At 45.5% G+C, this 17701-nt stretch overlaps 1 protein-coding gene across 1 annotated transcript in view; it reads right to left on the reverse strand.

Annotated features, from left to right (window-relative positions):
• Nucleotides 1-3335: 3335 nt before the first annotated feature.
• Nucleotides 3336-17701, reverse strand: part of FHDC1 (FH2 domain containing 1) — a 34172-nt gene continuing 19806 nt past the window's right edge. Inside the window, exons 7-12 of the mRNA XM_006884499.1 lie at nucleotides 17450-17520; nucleotides 17214-17321; nucleotides 15129-15199; nucleotides 11262-11379; nucleotides 7399-7563; nucleotides 3336-5405 (exon numbers count right to left, since the gene is read on the reverse strand). Of these exons, the coding sequence (XP_006884561.1) occupies nucleotides 3336-5405; nucleotides 7399-7563; nucleotides 11262-11379; nucleotides 15129-15199; nucleotides 17214-17321; nucleotides 17450-17520 (2603 nt within the window). The remainder of the gene's footprint in view (nucleotides 5406-7398; nucleotides 7564-11261; nucleotides 11380-15128; nucleotides 15200-17213; nucleotides 17322-17449; nucleotides 17521-17701) is intronic.

Genomic DNA, 17701 nt, shown 5'->3' on the forward strand with positions numbered 1-17701 from the left:
CCCATCTTCTCCTTCAGCTGGAGATTAGAGGAGCTGGAGGGTTAGAACCTACTGCCTTTGAGTTGGCAGTACAATTCCTTATTCACTAGGCCATTAGAGCTCAAACTCTAACACAGCATAACCAGGAAAACAGTAACAACTTCAACATCACTAGCACTCTCATCCATCGGTGTAGGGAAGTCCTGTGAAGCCATGTTCTTCATCTGGTACTTTTGAAAAACAGCAGGAGGGTAGCTAGGACTAAAGTTGGGTATGGAAACCCTGAGGTGCTAGGTGCACCCAAGACACAAGCTCCCTTTCTTGTTAATCACCAACATCGCATTCCCAACAAAGTGACACCTCCCTCCCTGCTCTGCTCGTTCCTGAGCCTGAGCTATGATTTCCCAATCACATCCTGAGCCGAAACCCAGGAGGACACACAGGAGCAGATCCAGACTTGCCGACTGCATAGAAATTGCACAAAGCTTGGCCCCAAACATGGAATAAAGTAAGTGTGCATGAAGTGCTGAACATTCCACGGAGGCCCGTGTCAGAGGAGCACTTGCCACCAGGGCCCCTCCCAGAGCCCTCAATTAAATGCCGGTTCTGTGCTACCAAGAGGGCATCGAACCAACAGCCAGACTTTGACTCTCCATCCTTTTGTGAGCCAAGACCCCTAGATCCCAACCCTCCTTCCCTCCTGTGTCCACCTTTCTCTAAGCAGGAAAAGAAATACTCTTGCCGGGGTTTTACACATTAACAGAAAAAGCCAAGGATAAAGCATAGCTCCATAAGCCAGAACTTTATTAAACTCCATGTTACATAAAAGATCATATAAATGGGCCATTAAATACATTCTGTTCACTTTAAACAAATTTATATAGAAATTTATTTACATTTCTCCATTATATACTTAAATTACTTTTCCAAGCTTACTACCGATAAACGGTAATAGAATGATCACCTGCTCACACAGATGCACACACAGAGGTTGTACACGGGGCTAAGAAAAACACCACTTTTGGGGGAGCTCAGCTTACTATTGGGTTTTAAACAACTCGTTCTGAAGGTGCTTTCTTCTGAACAGGCCTTTTTGCTGCATAGATGCTGGGGATTGGTTCTGAGGAAGAACCGATCCCAGGCAGAGGCGGGTGTGTGACTGGAACTGTGGGAGCTGGTAGGGACCTTGAGGATAGTCACTGTGGCCATGCCCCCAGTTCTGGAGACCAGAGGAAAGAAGCCTATGGAGAATCAGTGACTTGCTAAAGTCTCCCAACATCAGCAATAATGTGAGGTCCCTCCCCTTTTCACTATCCACAAACCCACAAGCCTATGACCTCATACACCCACTTCCCACCATGGAATCTTTTTTAGGTTTTATTCTGCTTCGTTAAGTTTTATGAATTCTTAGGTTTCTTCAGATGATGGAAATACCTACTCAGGGATGTTCTACAAAAGGTTATGATTAAATACTTCTTTAACCATAAAGTTTGCCTTTTCAATTTAGCTGACTTACAGAAGCTCAAAGTTTCCTACTAATTTAGATGGAATATTCTAGGAGTGACCGTATGGATTCAAGTAAGCCATATTTGCGTAAACCCATTAATCCTATTGGTCTAAAATGAGGTTTCACCAAAAAGTGCCAGGAGAGGGAGGGAATGGTAACTTTTTTAAAAAAATTCAAACTCATTTCTCCCACTTCCCAATTATTCTCAGATGGCTGTAGTAAAAATGGCCACCAACTGGGTAGGAAAAGTACATTATTTTCCCTTTTGAATGAAGCCTGACTTCTCTCAGAATTTTTCCTGATGATTCCAGAAAGCAAGTTTCTTTTCAATGTGGTTGTGTGTGTGTGTGTGTGGGGGGGGGGGGGGTTGGTTGTTTTTTTTTAAAGTTTTAGAAATCCTTTTCTTAGGGTGGATAAACCACTTTATCAAGGAACAGGTCCCTGAGTGACAAAAACTGTTCTCTAAGAAAAGGTTAGCAGATGGAACCAGGCCCCTGTGGTGCCCCAAAGGGGAGGCCCCGCCATCTGCTTCCAGACAGGAAAATCATATAAGGCAGCCTTGCTGTGTAGCTTATCGGGTCACCATGAGTCAGAATCAACAGCAACAAGGTTGGCTTGTTTTGTTTGTGTTTTGCTGGGTGGTGTTTTTTTTGTTTTGCTTTGTTTTTGGCGGGGGTAGGGGTTGGTTTGTACCAAGTATCAAACACCTACATTAAACAGCATTATGGTTAAAAAGAAAGTCTCCAGCTCACATTAGAGAATAAGAGGTAGAAGCCAAGGAGAGGTGAGAGGGAGAAGTGGAGAGGCGAGAAAACAGGAGAGACCATGAGCCATAGCCGCCTTCTCTGTTACAATAGACAGGATACACTGGTGGGAGACAGAAGCTGGGAGAGAGGTACTCGGGTGAATCACCTCTGTCACCTCTCCATTAATGTATGGCACTTGTAAATTCTGGAAAACCCAGTTTTCTAGTAGGAGCTAGCACCTGTCTCTAGGTGAGGCCTGCCCTGCAGCTAAAGGTCCAGGGCATCTAGGACCACCACCACACAACCTATGGGCTCCTGCCCCTCTGCCCTGGGTGTGTGCCTTGACCACACAGGTGGGGGAGCATCGGATTTCTGCCCCTTTAGTCCACCTCTTCCTCCTATTCACAAGCATGCCTTCATCCAAAGCTGCAGAGAACTGAGCTGGCTGGAAATTCTTCAAGGAGATGGAGCCAACCCCAGAACCTTGAGGGCTTGCTTGCAGGAAGTTCAGCCTCCAGCAATCCACGATGGTGTGTAGGTAGGTGGGATCCCCAGGGCCAGGAAGCAAAGGAAAATAAAAATCTCTTCATATTAAGGATATTCCGCACCCCCCCCCATCTTTCCCCTGGGGTAGCATTTCACTCTGTAAATGGAATAAACAAAAACATTTTATTTTCATAATATTAAAAATAAGTCTTTAACATATAAAAACTGGCCAGAAGTGGTTTGGGTTTTTTTTTTTCTCTCAATACGTAAGAATGTCATCCTACACTGTAAGTCTTTCGCAGGACCTTCGTTGTAGAGCTGGGGGCGTTGCTCACACATTCTCAGACGGCAGCCGGTGCTGGGTGTGTGAGGGAGGTGGTGCCCCGTCACAGTAGCGAGCATACATTCAGATTCGACAGCAGGAGTCGGGACAGCAGATCCCAGAGGCCACCACCTCCAGGCTTGTACCTTTAATGACCCGATCATTGGCAGGTGGCACCAGGGGATCACTGTATACGGAACAAAGACATTCAGTGTTGGCCTATTCCATGCCCCAGTCCCGGAAGCCGTTCTTCACCATTGGGAACCCAGGAGGCGAGAGAGGATGATTCAAACCATCATTTCCGCAAGGGGTTCAGTATCTTCCCTAGTGTGGTCCTCTTTGAGTCTTTCTGTCTGAAGGAGGCCCTCTCCCCGGACCCCCTGCCCTTCAGAGGTGCCTCTGCGCTGACACTGTTCCCCTCGGGCGACTCTGGGCCCTTCTTATGAGTGCGGGCACTACTGGCCCGCCGCAAAGGGCTGTCTTTGGGGGAACTGTCCTCAGGACCGCCCTTGACCCTCAGCTGCCGCTGTGAGACTGCCCGGGTGAGGCCAGGGGCTTTGGTACCAAGAGGCGTGTCAGTTCTCATGTACCGTGAAGAGGAGGCCACTGTGCTTCGAGCGAAGCTGGGGATGGGAGCCGGGGCCCGGGGGAGACTGGGGACCGGTGGTGGTGTCTTGGACTCTTCTTCAGGGCTCTCGGTGCCCTGAGGGTTGGAGCAGCAGCTCTTGTTTTCCTCCGGCTTCAGCCTGGGCACGTTCCTGAGGGGTTTGGCGCTGGGCTTCTTGAAAGAGCTCCGGGGTGGCAAGGTGGGCTCCTTCACCCGCCGGGTGCCACTGGGGCTGCTGCCAACCCGCTGGGATTTCTGCTCCTCGCGCAGACCTGCCGTGGAGCCCGTGGACTGCCGCCTGGGCGAGGTGTCCAAGGTCCCTCGCATGGAGTTCCGGCGAGATAGAAGAGTCTCTGTGCTGGGGGTCTCTCGGGGTGCTACCCGGGATGGCTCGGGCCGACTCCAGCCCCTAGTGCCCCTGCTGGACTTGGAGATGGGCAGGACCTTGCGCATAGTCTCGTTCTCAGAGGCGTGCAAGGTCCGCACAGGCTTGGACGGCGACCCTGACGTGGACCCCAGGCTCCTCCGGGTGCCGCTGGGCTTGGAGGTCTCCGGGGCCGACTCCTTGAAGGAACTTCTCTTTGGTACTATCACATCCTTACTTTTGGTGGCTCTGTCCTTGGGAAGCACATTCTTGGAGGGGGGCTCACTCTTCTGGGAAACCAGAGTGGGGGCCTCCTCGGGAGGGCTGGAGGCAGGGTTGGAGGAGATCTGGCTGGTCCCTGTCTCCCCAGCTCCAGAAGACACAGAGCCGTCCTTGTCCCCACTCTCTTCCGGCTCCTGAGTCCCAGGCCTGGAGTCAGTCTCCGAGCAGTCCAGGGTCAGGGAGCAGTCAGTGGTGTCTGAGATATACAGCAAAGGCCCCGCCTCCTTGTGTTCAAGGTCACTGCTACCCACAGACACCAAAGCCTCGCTGCTGGGTTGTTGGTCTGAGGCCGTTCTGCCATCTTCCAGGGCTGGATCAAGGCCTTCCCGGGAATCTGGACTACAGGGAATGAGACTTGGATCACTGGTATCCGGGGACTGGAGACTACCCTCCTGCAGAGGTGCTAGTTTCACGGGGCTGACATCATTCAGGACCAGCTGGGGCACCTCCACTGGGCTCCTAGATCCCTGCAGGTCGAACTGGGTTAGCCCCGTCACCAGCTCATGCTCCTTAATCTCCAGAGTCAGTGGTGAGTGCGGAGGAGACCGGCCCGGGTGCAGGCCCACAGGTTCACTGTTCCTCTTTCGAAGGATGCTGACGCGGCGCCTCACTCGGGGAAAGGCAAAATCCTCAGGCCGGGGGGCTGCAAGCTGGCACTGCCACACTGAGGATGGGCTGGAGGCTTCCACTTGGCCCTCTACAGCCTGAGGTCCGTGCGTAAGGTCGGACTGGGAGTTTTCAGGCTCTATCCAGGCTACTGTAGGCCGGGCCTGCCGGGGGCTTCTCCGGGGCAGGCTGTTGAACTTGGTGAGGTCCTCGGAGCTGTCAGTGGAGCCCTCCAGGAAGGTCAGCAGCTCCCGGTCAGCAGTGGCGCCCAGGGAGAGGCGGGAGCGGCGGGTGTTGGGGGGCCGGTAGGAGGGGCTGATGGGCCTAGAGTACAGGAAAGGGGGCAGATCCTCCGCACCCTTCTTGGTCAGCAGCTGCACATCATTCTCACTACTGCTCCGCCCAAAGCCCCCAAGCTCGCCCTCCGCCCAGGAACACCGCTTCTGTTCGAGCTCTCTCTGCCGCCGCTGCTGCCTCAGCTCCTTCACCTCCCGGTCCTGGTTGTCCTAAATGAAGAAAAGAAACCCACAGAAGCATGAGCCCTGGGAGAGCCCTGTCCAATTCTAGTCACCCAACCTATGAGCACAGGGAGAGCGGCATGCACAGAGGGACATCGAGTCCTGCTCGGCATAAGCCACACGTCTTTCACTGAGAAAGGCTGTGTGGACCTGTGTGCACATCGGATGAGTTGGGCTAAGTGCTCCCACCACCTGTGCCACCTCCCTGTAGCAGTGCACTGACGGTGTCCTGACCATCTGTCTAGACTGGTCATCTGATCCCTGGGACCCAACCTCCGCTCTCTAGTCAAGACATTCTTCCCTCAGTGTGGTCTGTGATGTCACAACTCCAAGGAAGCCCAAGTTAGTTTCTAAGCACAAGACAGAAGGCTTCTAAGAAAGCATGATGCTCTTCAGGTAGTGGCAGAGAGAAAACACAATGGGTGCAGAACAGTCCTTACACGTCGCATGGGTATGTGTTCACATACACATACGCACGTAATACATTCTACAATTTGCTCTATTTTCTTCTGGTGAAGAAACATCACAGTTAGCAGGGTGGCTCTGCCAACTGCCCATCAAAACCGAGGGGCTGCCACCCTCCTGCCTCACTCTGGGTTACAACTCTGTTCCCAAGAGGAAGGGGATCAGGCATGCTTTTTCAACTCCTTCTATCAAAAGATAGAAAAAGCAAACCCTCAGCTTCAAAGCACCATTTCTCTCCAACAAAACTTACCCCAAACAACCACACACACAAAGCAGATTTTACTGCACTTTAAATATATTTGTCTCATGCAAATATGTGGCTTTCACAACCCAAATCTGTTATCACTGGCACTTTTTTTACTAGAAAATCCATTTCCTCAAAAGGTGGAATTTCCCTGGCAAGTTTCTGGGAGTCTCTGGCTGGGCTCCCTTCCCCTACCTCTCGTCTCCTCCTATAGCCCTGGCCCCTGCTCCCCAAGCCTCCCAGGCCTTCTCCTTCCAAGGAGGCCGTGGAGGAAGGGGCTGTTCCTGGCTGTCAGGACAGCTGTGCTGACAGCATCATGCAGGTGGCCTCCTTGGCCTGCAGAGTTCTGAGTGGGAGTGAGGGCCTCTGAGCCAATTTGGCCTCTGCCAGGCCGCCTCCTCCCCAGCTGAGCTCACTGCTTGGACAGTGGAGCATCAACGTGGCCAGAGGCTGAGCCTCCCTCTCTCAGCTGGATGGAGAAACAAGGGTAGAGAAGTAATCTTGGGCTACTAATTCAAGGTTTGAGAGACAGCCAACAATCCTAAAAGACGTTCCATGAAAAGACAGATCTACATTTAAAATACAGGAACGAATAACCCACTAGGTGTTGGCCCCTTCTCACCGCTGAAACGAAGAGATGTATGTGCTACTCTGTTTTAAAAGGTAGGTAAGCATATAATTTGCAAAATCAAGCAGCTCAGAGTGTTTTCTGGCATCTGTGCTGAACTCGGTTACTGGAGCAGGCAGTTGTAAGTGCACACTGAGCTCAGCCTAGGGGCAAGCTCCAAGACCATGGGAAGGCAAAGCCGGTGCTGACTGCAGACAACATGGCCTTACATGAGAAGACTGTGATCCAGTCCTGGTGCTCCGGGAAGACAGCATCTTTTGATCAATGGGTCTCAATAAGTCTCACTGAAAGAAGAAATTTTCCTCTAAAGCAGGGAGACAAGAAATATTCAAAAGCACTTTTAAATATTATTACTGTCTCCCTAAATAAACTTTACTAACAAAATGCTTTTAGAGAATTAGTGAGGGGGATGGTATGAAGAACAAAGGCACTTAGGGAGCCAGATGCCAGACTCCTGATGCTCTGGGAGCCCTTGGGCCGGGACAGCCGCTTCCCAGTTGAGGGCCTGGCCCCACTACCGGGGCCAGGCTTTCTGCAACCAATCACCGAACCTTTTTTCTGTCACAAGCCTAGGAATGGGCAAGAAGAAGACAAAGAAAAATCCAAACTGTGGAGAAAGAGAGAGAAGGTGCCATGGGCCGTACCTTAACTGCCTTGTTGAATTTGGTACAAAAGTCTCTGAATATCTGCAGACATTCATCCAGTTTCATGGTTTCTTTGTCTTCACAGAAAAAATCTATAAGGGTGTGAGCCTCGTCCTGCAGCTCCAGTTTCCAGTGCTCCAGTTCAGACAGCTTTTCCAAAGCAAACTGCAGGCAAACAAACAAGAACGCACTGAATAAACAGGGTCAGCGGAGCGGGCGCTTGGCCTTGCTTTGGGTGTCTGGGAAGACATGGTCTCTGGGTTCAATTTCAGGTCTCAGAAAAAAGGGAGGGATTATTGCTAGGCTGGTGCGCTCTAAGCCAAAAAGAACTTTACCCAAGCAAAAACCTCAGGGAAACAAGGTGAAGCCCTTTGGTGTGAGGGTTAGAAGAAAAAGATTCTGGAGCTTTAACCTGTAGAATGCCACCCGCAAATTATTTCAAGTCACTGAAAAGCTGCATTGGTGTACAGCTGTTGGTTTATTTACGAAGGGAGATTCGGTCTCTACTCTCCTGTCTCTTTAACCCTGAGTTTTGCACTGCGACTCATTTGTATTTGACTGCTTGCTGCTAAGGTTGATAGTTCAAGAACACCTACTGGTGCTGCAAAGAAAGGTCCTGTGTCCAAGATCGCAGCCAAGAAAACCCTGTGGAGCACAGTTCTGCCCTGTAATACACAGGGGCACAGAAGTCAGTGTCTCTGACAAGTCAACTCTGCCAAGGGATTTTAGAACTTATTCTCAAGGAGACTGACCAGGATCATGTGCCAATCCCAAAGAACTAAACCAAGGCCCAGGCTAGGGCTTCCTAACAAGACAGGGTTGCTTTACTGAGTGAGCAGAGGCATTTTCTTAACCGTCACATGCTTGCATCCCAACTACAAAGCTTAGTGGGTTTGGGGTGTTCCCAGACCACTGTTATTAAATTCCCCTAGTGATTCCGGTGCGTATTCATAGTTAAGGTAGGTTACAGGCCATCCACTTTATGTCTTGATTTTTCTCTCAATGCCTCATGCACATGCATCTCCAAGGCCCTTGAAGATTCTGGTAGTGCCTCCACACCATCAGAGACACTTGCCTGGGTCCAGTGTGTTCCCAGTCCTTTCAGGATGGAGATCCACCAAATGCACGGGCCACACACATACTTCCCTGACCTCGGTTCAGTGACACACAACTTGCTGAGCTGTGACAAGTGGTGGCTGCAAGGAGGATGCCCCGGCAGCCCAGAATACCAACATCTTACGTTTTCTTTTTCATTGGGGATAGAGCGCATACAAAAGAAGCATTTTACTTTATGAAATCTCATGTATCAGGTTTTAAAAGGTTGCTTTTTGAAAAACTGCATTTTGGGTGGAGAAGATGGACCCAGGAAATGGCTACGTTACAGGATGCTTTCTTTTGGGGAGACCTTGCTGCTTGGAGAGCAACAGACCCTGAAGAAAATTCTGGGTAAAACTCCTCATGGCCACCTCCTACCCATGTCTACACAAAGTACCCCGTAAAGGTCTTTTCCGTACCAAACACATTCAAGAGATGGTAAGAAACCAAAACTATTTAGGAAACCAAATACCAGAGAAAGCAACCACCTGAGTCAGTCGCCCAAGGCAGTGTGTGCCTTCATGCTCTGTTTTTCTGTATGGGGAGCAGGGTATTAACGAAAGGATAAATCTTTGCCTGTCATTCTACCACAGGGGGAAGGGTGGATTCCAGCCAAGAACAGCTCAACTGCAGAAAAATAGAACTCCTGACAAGAATCTACATGGAATCCTAGCTCCACCTCGGATGTCTCATCTCAAGATCCTGGGGGGATTGATGGAATACGAGGGAGGAAAAAAACGAAAGACACAGGAGGAGCCCTCAGACTCGGGGAAAATGGAACATTCTGAATATGGAACTGAACTGAATCTCAGACTAATTTGTTCAGGGTTAATTTTCCAAATGTTTTTCCTCTAATCATAGCCACACGCTAAAAAAGTCAAAGCTACACAAGAAAGGCAACAGCTAAGGCAACAGATTCAACTCTGCAACATCTCTCACTGGTCCGGCAGGGACCAAAGTCACAAATCAATTTACAAAGTACTTCTTCCCAAAGGGTTAAAATTTGGACTAGATCTTTAAAAAAAATGCATTCCTGTCATTTTTCTGCTAAAAAAACCTTCAATGGATCCCAACTGCTTTTGGACATGGAGACCAAACTGCAGCCCGGCAAAGGAGCCCTTCATGGACTAACCATAGGCTACCTGAGACGTTCCACCTCCATCAGTAAGAAAGAAGGGAAACAATTTGGCAAGATAGAGAGTCTTATGAAACATTTTATCTACAAATATGAAAATGATTATTGGAAGTTTGTAAAAATTTATAAAAATGTTCCTTTTGATGGACACCTTAGAGATGAGACTATATATAGCACACTGCTTCAGCATAAACCTTTCTGCATGCATATTTAAGATATTAATGCTTAATATAACAACCTGTAGGAAGGAAACACCCAAAATTCTGGTCTTGGTGTGTCACAGCTCTTATTCTTCAATCTTCAGATTCGTTTTAGATGTCTGAATATGCTTATGGTTAAGACGTTCATGATGGTGGTGCTAGCTTTGTTCTCACCTTGAGGAAAATTTGAGCACTTTAAGTGGAAAATGAGTGTGTGGATATATTGGAAATAAAATATAAAGCATGATTAATAATAATCTCACATACTTGCTTTGACAGCACATATATTAAAATTGGAATGACACCAAAAAGATTAGCACGGCCTCTGCATGAGGATGACACAGATCTGTGAAGCATTCCATATTTAAATACTGTTGTTGTTGTTGTTGAAACCAACACATAGCTGACCCTCCAGTGGGTTTTAAGAGGCAGTTAAGTGGGAGGAGACTGCCCTTCCTTCTCGCGTGGAGCAGCTGGTAGATTCGAACCTCGTGCCTTTGGGATTGCAGTACAGTTTCTTACCATAATACTACTATTACTAACATCACAGCAAAGCCAAAGCAAAATCAAATGTTTGCTGGCAGGAGCTACCACGCAAGCTCTTTGGCTATAGCTTCATTATGAGTTAAGGCACCAGGTGGGAAGCACACTATACCTCCCAGTGTGAAGAGCAGCTCTGTCAGATGTACTCCACCTCACAAGCCTCAGAGAGCCATAAGAAAGCACAGTTCACTGAAGACTAAGAGCGTGAAACAGTGCCACTTTTTTCTAATAAGCAAGATAAAAGCAGCATGTCAGACTATGTAATTAGTGAGTCACAGTGAGCTGTCACAAACATGTCCACTCTGCTGTTTTTCTGTTGATGTTATTCGGAGCGGCTCCTGACACACCCTGTGAGGCTAATGCATTTGGGGTGTTGATAGGCACAGCTATCGTGTGTTCTTCTGCTCTCACTATAAAACATGCCAAAACGTAGCTTGCTTCTTCAATGAAAAACAAGCGAAGGCGTTAGCAGCCAAGGTTCTAAAGTGTCTTGAAGGTTTCTGTGGAATTTCACTTCATTTTCCAAAAGTATGGCTGAGAGACAGGTTTAAAACCAAAACTTGAGGCAGAGACCAAGCAGAAGCCCCACAGGATGATAGCAAGTCACTCACTATGATAAACATATAAATTGAACAGTGATAAACAAAAGCTTAGTCCATAAGCTAAGTGCTTAGTTTTAGATCATATTCAATACGGTTTTAAAACAAAGTACTAAGCCATGCTCTGCTAAGAATGAGCACTGAATAACAAAGTTCCTTTGACATCCTCATGAGGAAAAAACATGAATGGGAACCTACTTCTTCCACAAACACACTCAAGGAAATATAGCCAGCCTTGGTGATATTGCTGGGAGGTGAGATTAGAGGGACGGATCTGAGTCACCCACAAACCTGAAGGAAAGCTTCCATCTGCTGACAAAGTTCTCTGTCTCGCTGGATGTTTTCCCGGAGCGATCTCGTCCTGACAGTCAGCGAGTGCAGCTCTGCCTCTGTGCTATCCAGAGATAATCTAGAAGAAGAAAGGGCAAAGTGGGCAGGTGCCACAAGGTAATCCTGTGTCATATGAGCACATCAAACAGGACCATTGCTGGTCACCCTCAGAGCCAGTAGGTGGGAGCTTCTGTCATGGCATTTATCTACCCCAGTCCTCAGATCGTGTGAGCATCTCGTTGTGTTTTCTTAAGAGGCGAATCCTTCAGAAACACATATCAGAGTTCAAAGAAAGCAGGCTGTAGCTTTGCTCTTGCTAGTGAGATAACTAAAACCCGTGGGACTTGTAATACTTTTCCTAAATAGGCCTGGGTAGCATTAAAACTAAAAGCCAGCAGGACTCTGGGATACTTGGACTTTTCTCTGGCCAGAAAATACAACTGAAAACAGTAACCTGAAAGAACCAGAAATCAAGGCAAGAGGTGGTGGTGATCCTGATACAAAGTGCGCTGAGGAAATGCAAGCCCCAGAAGTCTCCCACTCACCACCCCCAGCGAGGGCCAGCACTCTAGAGGTATTTTATGGAGAACTAAGAACTATCAATTCTTCAATGAAATAGAATTTACTGTAGAGCTTTTGTTACCTATACCAAATCGTGACAATAGAACATGAATAATGTTTTATCACTCAGTCAAGTGAACATGTGAAATCTAAAATCCCAGGGGCATTCAACTAGAAAATTCACAACTAGGATGCATCCATGCTTCTATTGTAAAATCTCCATTTCCTTTGTACAAAACCATCTTTGACCTTCATTGACTATTAGTGCCCATCTATTATCTGTTTGTACCTCACCATGTATTTCGAATATTCCTATTAATTCCTTATTAATTGATTTCTTATACGAGAATATGCAGTAAAATTTTCCTTCATCTAGCCAGAAATGCCAGTTCAAAAAGTTTTAATGATCCTTTCTCTTCATATGGCTCTTTGGAACATTTCTATATTCTACAAGTCAGGGACCTCTCCAAATTACTGAGAAGCATGAATGTCAGTTTGAAGACTAAGGTGTGCCTGATTCAGGCCATGATCTTTTCAATCACTTCCTATGCATCTGAGAAATGGACAATAAATAAGGAAGACAGAGGAAGAATTGATGTCTTTGAGCTGTAGTGTTGCAGGAAAGTACTGAATAACCCATGGACTGCCAAAAAAACAAACAAATATTTCTTGAAAAGAGTGCAGTCAGAGTGCTCCTTGGAGGCAAAGATGATAAAGTTCTGCCTCACATACTCTGGGCAAGTTGTTAGGAAGGACTGTTCCTTAGAAAAGGACATCATGCTTGGAAAGGTGGATTGGCAAAAGCGAAGAAGACCCTCAACCAGATGGATTGACACAATGACTGCTGCAATGGGCCCGAGTGTGTCAGAGATGATGAGAATAGCACAGGATAAGACAGGGCTCAGATCTGTTGTTCACAAGGTCACTATGAATTGTACTCAACTTGATGGTATCTAACAATACAATAGTTAGAGTAATAACAACACAATAGACCATGAAAGATGCTCATTATTTTTTTTGGAGAAGAATGTGGTCATCAGTAAACAAGAATTCTGAACTCTTTACCTCTTTAAAATTATAATCTCACCTTAGGGCAGGCACGTGTATGTTGCTGTTGTGTACTGTCTAGTTGGCACCAACCAATAGTTGACCCTCCAGCAGGTTTTCAGAGGCAGTAAATCTCACAAGAGGAGAATGCCCCTAAAGTCACTAATCTTGAGTCACTGGCCACTAAATAAAATCTCCAGGTTGTTATTGTTATGTGCCATCAAGTCACTTGCTACTCATAGTGACCATATATACAACAGCTCTGAATCCTGCCATATCCTGAACCAGTCTCACTAAGTAGACACATCTAATCCCATCGCACCAGTCATCAGGTCAATCCATCTCATGCAGGGCCTTCCTCTCCTGTGCTGTCCCTCCACCCTTCCAAGCATGATGTCCTTCTCTAAGCACTGGTCTCTCCTGGCCACATGCCCAAAATATGTGAGACGGAGCTTCAAAATCCTTGCCTCCAAGGGGAAACTTAGTTTCACCCACTCCAAGACAGGAATTAAAATAGTTGTCTACTAACTGCAAGGTTAATCGTTCAAGTTTACCCAGAGCCACTCTAGAAGAAAGGTTAAGTGATCTATGCTCCCAAACTCAGCCACTTTATAGAGGACGCTTCTACTCTGACATACAAGACATAGCCACGAGGCAAAACTGAATTTATAGTAATTGGTTTTAATCTTTGGCCAGTGGCAGGTGAAAGTTTAAAAGTTACTGTTTCTTAGACAGGCAGAGAGAGTGAACAACAGTATTAGGGAGGTGCTCATTCCTTGAAATAATAAACCAGATGTATTGTGTTGTTTTGTATTGTGTTCTCTTTTGTGTTGAATTTTTTTGTAATTCCATGTAGTGTCTTCTCTGTTGTGTTGTGTTCTTCATATCAACATCATAAATAGTATCTGGTTAAAAATTGTAACACCACGGAGGAGCCAAGTTGACACATGTTAACATTGATGGAAACTATATTAGGTTTAAGAGAACCTCAGTATTGTTTCTTACAATAATCTGTGAATATAATTTAATTTTTAACATTTTAATTTCCATGAAAGATTGATATTTTTATGGGTTTTTCATTTAATCATTCATACTATGTTATTTTATAATATTAATTACAATTAATGAATGAGAAACAAATTCAAGCCTCAAGTTGCAATAAAAAAAAGTTATTGTTTCTATCTGCATGTGGTTCACATTTGTCACTACTCTATGTAGACAAACAATAAATATATGAATTGAATATTGACATGGTGCTTCCAAAGACAGCTCACAAAAGTCAATTATGAGCAAATCTTTCTGCTTTAAATCAGTCAGCATAGTATTTACCCCATGGAAATTAGCAAATGCTACAAATCGGTCTGTTTTCGTTTGTGTTTCCTAAGAAAGACCATTTACCACTAAACATATGGAAACATACTTAAAAAGCAGAACTCAGAATAGCAAATACTCACAGACTGTTGACCACATTAAAATGTACATATTTAACGTGCTGCCTTCGAGCCCCCAGCATGCCTGCCTGTGGTGTGAGGGTTAAGCTGCCGTGACAGAGCATGAGTTTGTGCATAGTTGGGGCCCCAGCCTGCTGCAGGTGGCTCTTTTAATCACCAGCGACATGGGGGAAAACCCATACATATTTATTTGGGTCAGAACAAATTAGAGTGATATAAATGGAGCTTTATGTTGGGTAGATAGTCTCTCTATAGAGTTGAGTAAATAATTTGAGGAAGGAAAAAAAAGCCCAACAAAAACTTTTCACTGCTCTTGGTAAGGTTCCAATTCTTTCTCATGCAATAGAAAGTAAATGTACCATGTTAGATTGTAGAAGGAAACAGTGATTTATGGCCCTGGAAGTTTGACTGATATATAACAACTCCCAGGGTAATAGGCGGTGTTGTTAGTGCTCTATCTTTTGGGTGTGGAAGGATTTAAAGTTCTTAATCTGTATGTTATTTTACTCCAGAGATATTTATTAGGATAAACTGCAATAGTTTTCTTAGACAAAACAAGACAAACCCCACTAATTTTTAAAAAGCCCCAAATTTCAAAGACATGCACACACCTCAGTAAGCAAATGAAGAGATCTGAACTTCATCAAGACAAAACCTTCTCCAGTTTCAACTTGGCCCCAAAAGTTATAAATGTTCTCAAGTATTCACAAGGCAGTCTAAACCCCTCCTTGAATCCTCAAAAATTCATTTGTCGTCCTTTTTTGCTTACCTAGCAGCCTCCTGCACGTGATACAATTTTTCCGAAAAATTTAGAAGAATGGTATCTTTCTTTTGAGCCTCCTGGAACAAAATCAGAATTTTCTCATTATATGAATAAACTGGAAGCAAATAATTTTTCGAGGGATTAAAGTTGCTGTCCCCATTTTTATGCCTGGTGTATTCAAAGCCATGTACTGAGACATGAACTTTGATAACCTCGGTAAGATTACCAGAGCTGCCTACTCTCGAGATACATTTAATTTCCCAGAGCAATTTATCCCGACATGAAATACAATTCATGTGCATTACAATTCAATAGTAGGAGGGGGCAGCTTAGCAGGGCCCATTGTTTCCAAGAGAATCCAATATATCCTGCTTAAATACCACCCATACCTAGGAGCCCGCCTTTAAATGATCAAGATACCTTCAGCTGCTAAACCTGTTTTCACACTGAGTTTAATCAGAAGGTGCATATGCCATGGAAGTATCTAGATTCTTCACCTTGTCAAAGGGTTAGGTTCTCCCATTGCACACAGGAAGGACCAAATTACTAAGGAAACTTGCCTAGATGGGCAGGGACCAAATGACACAGAGCGACTGGACACGTGGATCTAAAAGAGCTCTGTCAGAAAAGTCTGGATAAAGAGAACACCTCTTATTTTTAATGTACCACCAATTAACAAATCAGTGGGCTATACATATCATCAGTCTTGTGCAATTATGCTGAATAATGGTACCTACTATTTATGAAGCACTTACTGTTGTCCCAACAGTGAGCTGTATGGAATTATCTCCTACAGTCTGCTCAGTTATCTTATTGTTGTGTACCAGTTATCACTCCTTCCCTGTGTGGTGTAAACGGTTTATATGCTAGACCGCCAACTGAAAGGCTGGTGGTTTGAGTCCACCCAGGCCTCAGAAAAAGACCTGACACTCTGCTTCCATGGGTCACTGGTAGCTTCCAGAAGCAAGCGTGGTGACGCATGTAGGATTACCTGAGTGGAGTCAACCGGACAGCAACTAGTAGTACCCTCAAACTCAAAACTCATTGTCATTGAGACGGAACCAATTAAACGCTCACAGCTCACCTTCCAGTGGGTTTTCTGAGGGTGTAAATTGCACAAGATGAAATTGTCTTGCAGAGTCACTGGTGATTCTGAACCATAGGAGCAGCCCCACCTTTGGGTGAGCAGTGCAACTCCCTAAGAACTATGCCACCAGAGCCCCCTCTTCTCATTAAAAGTTGTAGAGATGGAGGGCCCTAGAGTCACCTGTGTGTGGGTGCACAGCCAATGAAAGTTAAAGTCAAAATCTGCTTCCAGTTCTGTCGTATTCAAAGCTCACATCTGTAACACCCTACAGCACTAATTCCCCTTCAAATCAAAGCTTTGTGTATGTGATGGATGTTAAAACAAGTTGATTCAACGAAAAATTAAATCAGTACAGTAAGTTATAACAACAAACATATAACTGTCCTTGGTTGATTTTTCCCTTGGTAATTAGCTAACTTTCTATCACATAGGCTTTATTAAAAGAAGGAAGTGATCTTTTTCAATTGCTCTAATTCACCAACTCTTTATACATAACTGGTTCCAAATCAAGTCAATCTGGTATCAGGAATGCTTTTATAACCAGTTTTCTCTTCTCCATCTCTATAAGCATTTATGTTCTTCACATCCACCAAACAAAGCAAACTTCCACTGCACAGTATCTCTATTTCAAGCTCTCACTCTATTCCAACTCACCTCTCCATCCTGCCTTATTTGCCTAAGCAAAACTTGCTATGCTATTATGCTGTACACAATCTTGCACTGACTTCCCATTGCTAAAACATGAAATTCAAATACCCCCAGCTTTGACACGAGTCCCCCATGATCTGGTCCCACCAATTCTCTACTTTCCTCCCCATCTCCTCCACCCCCATAAGGCATCACTCAACTCAGGAATGTGCAAGTAGTGCTTCTGCAAACTGATCCTTCCTGGAATACACAGAGGCCTTTCCTAACTTTGTTTAATGCCCCCAGTATGCCCGGGGCAAAGCTATCTCCATGGAGGACTCACATACATTCTCTCTGTACTAAACCTTTCCACATACCTGTGCCACAAAGTGCAGAAGATTCATCCCTGGTTTGTTAGCTTTTGTGTCTGCCAATTTGAGTAAAGAAGACAGTTTAAATCCCACGGCATTGCCAGCATACCCTCCCTAAAGAAGACAAATCAAGAGATAATAAAAATTATATATATACACACACATATATACATTTATATATTTTTAAGACAAATACAGAAGTTTAAAACCTGGTTTGTTTGTTCTTTTTAAATTTCACTTACTGCATTCATGATATTTCCAGCCTGGAGCACCAAATGTAATATAGAATGCAGCTCCTCACACGACATCAACTCTGTCAAGAAGAACATAATTACAGCAGCTTAGAGAAGGGCTGAGCTCAAAAGATGCAAAAGAAACTACCACATCCAAGCTTAAGTGTGTCTGAAGCAAACGCTGACCTCAAACTGCCCACAAGGGCTGAAAACACCATAAAACCAAGCAGCTCATTCTCTAGGGTATCTAACGGGCCATGT

The sequence above is a fragment of the Elephantulus edwardii genome, unplaced genomic scaffold, assembly GCF_000299155.1.
Source record: "Elephantulus edwardii isolate Elephantulus edwardi_28Jun2011 unplaced genomic scaffold, EleEdw1.0 scaffold00034, whole genome shotgun sequence".
Classification (NCBI taxonomy): domain Eukaryota; kingdom Metazoa; phylum Chordata; class Mammalia; order Macroscelidea; family Macroscelididae; genus Elephantulus; species Elephantulus edwardii.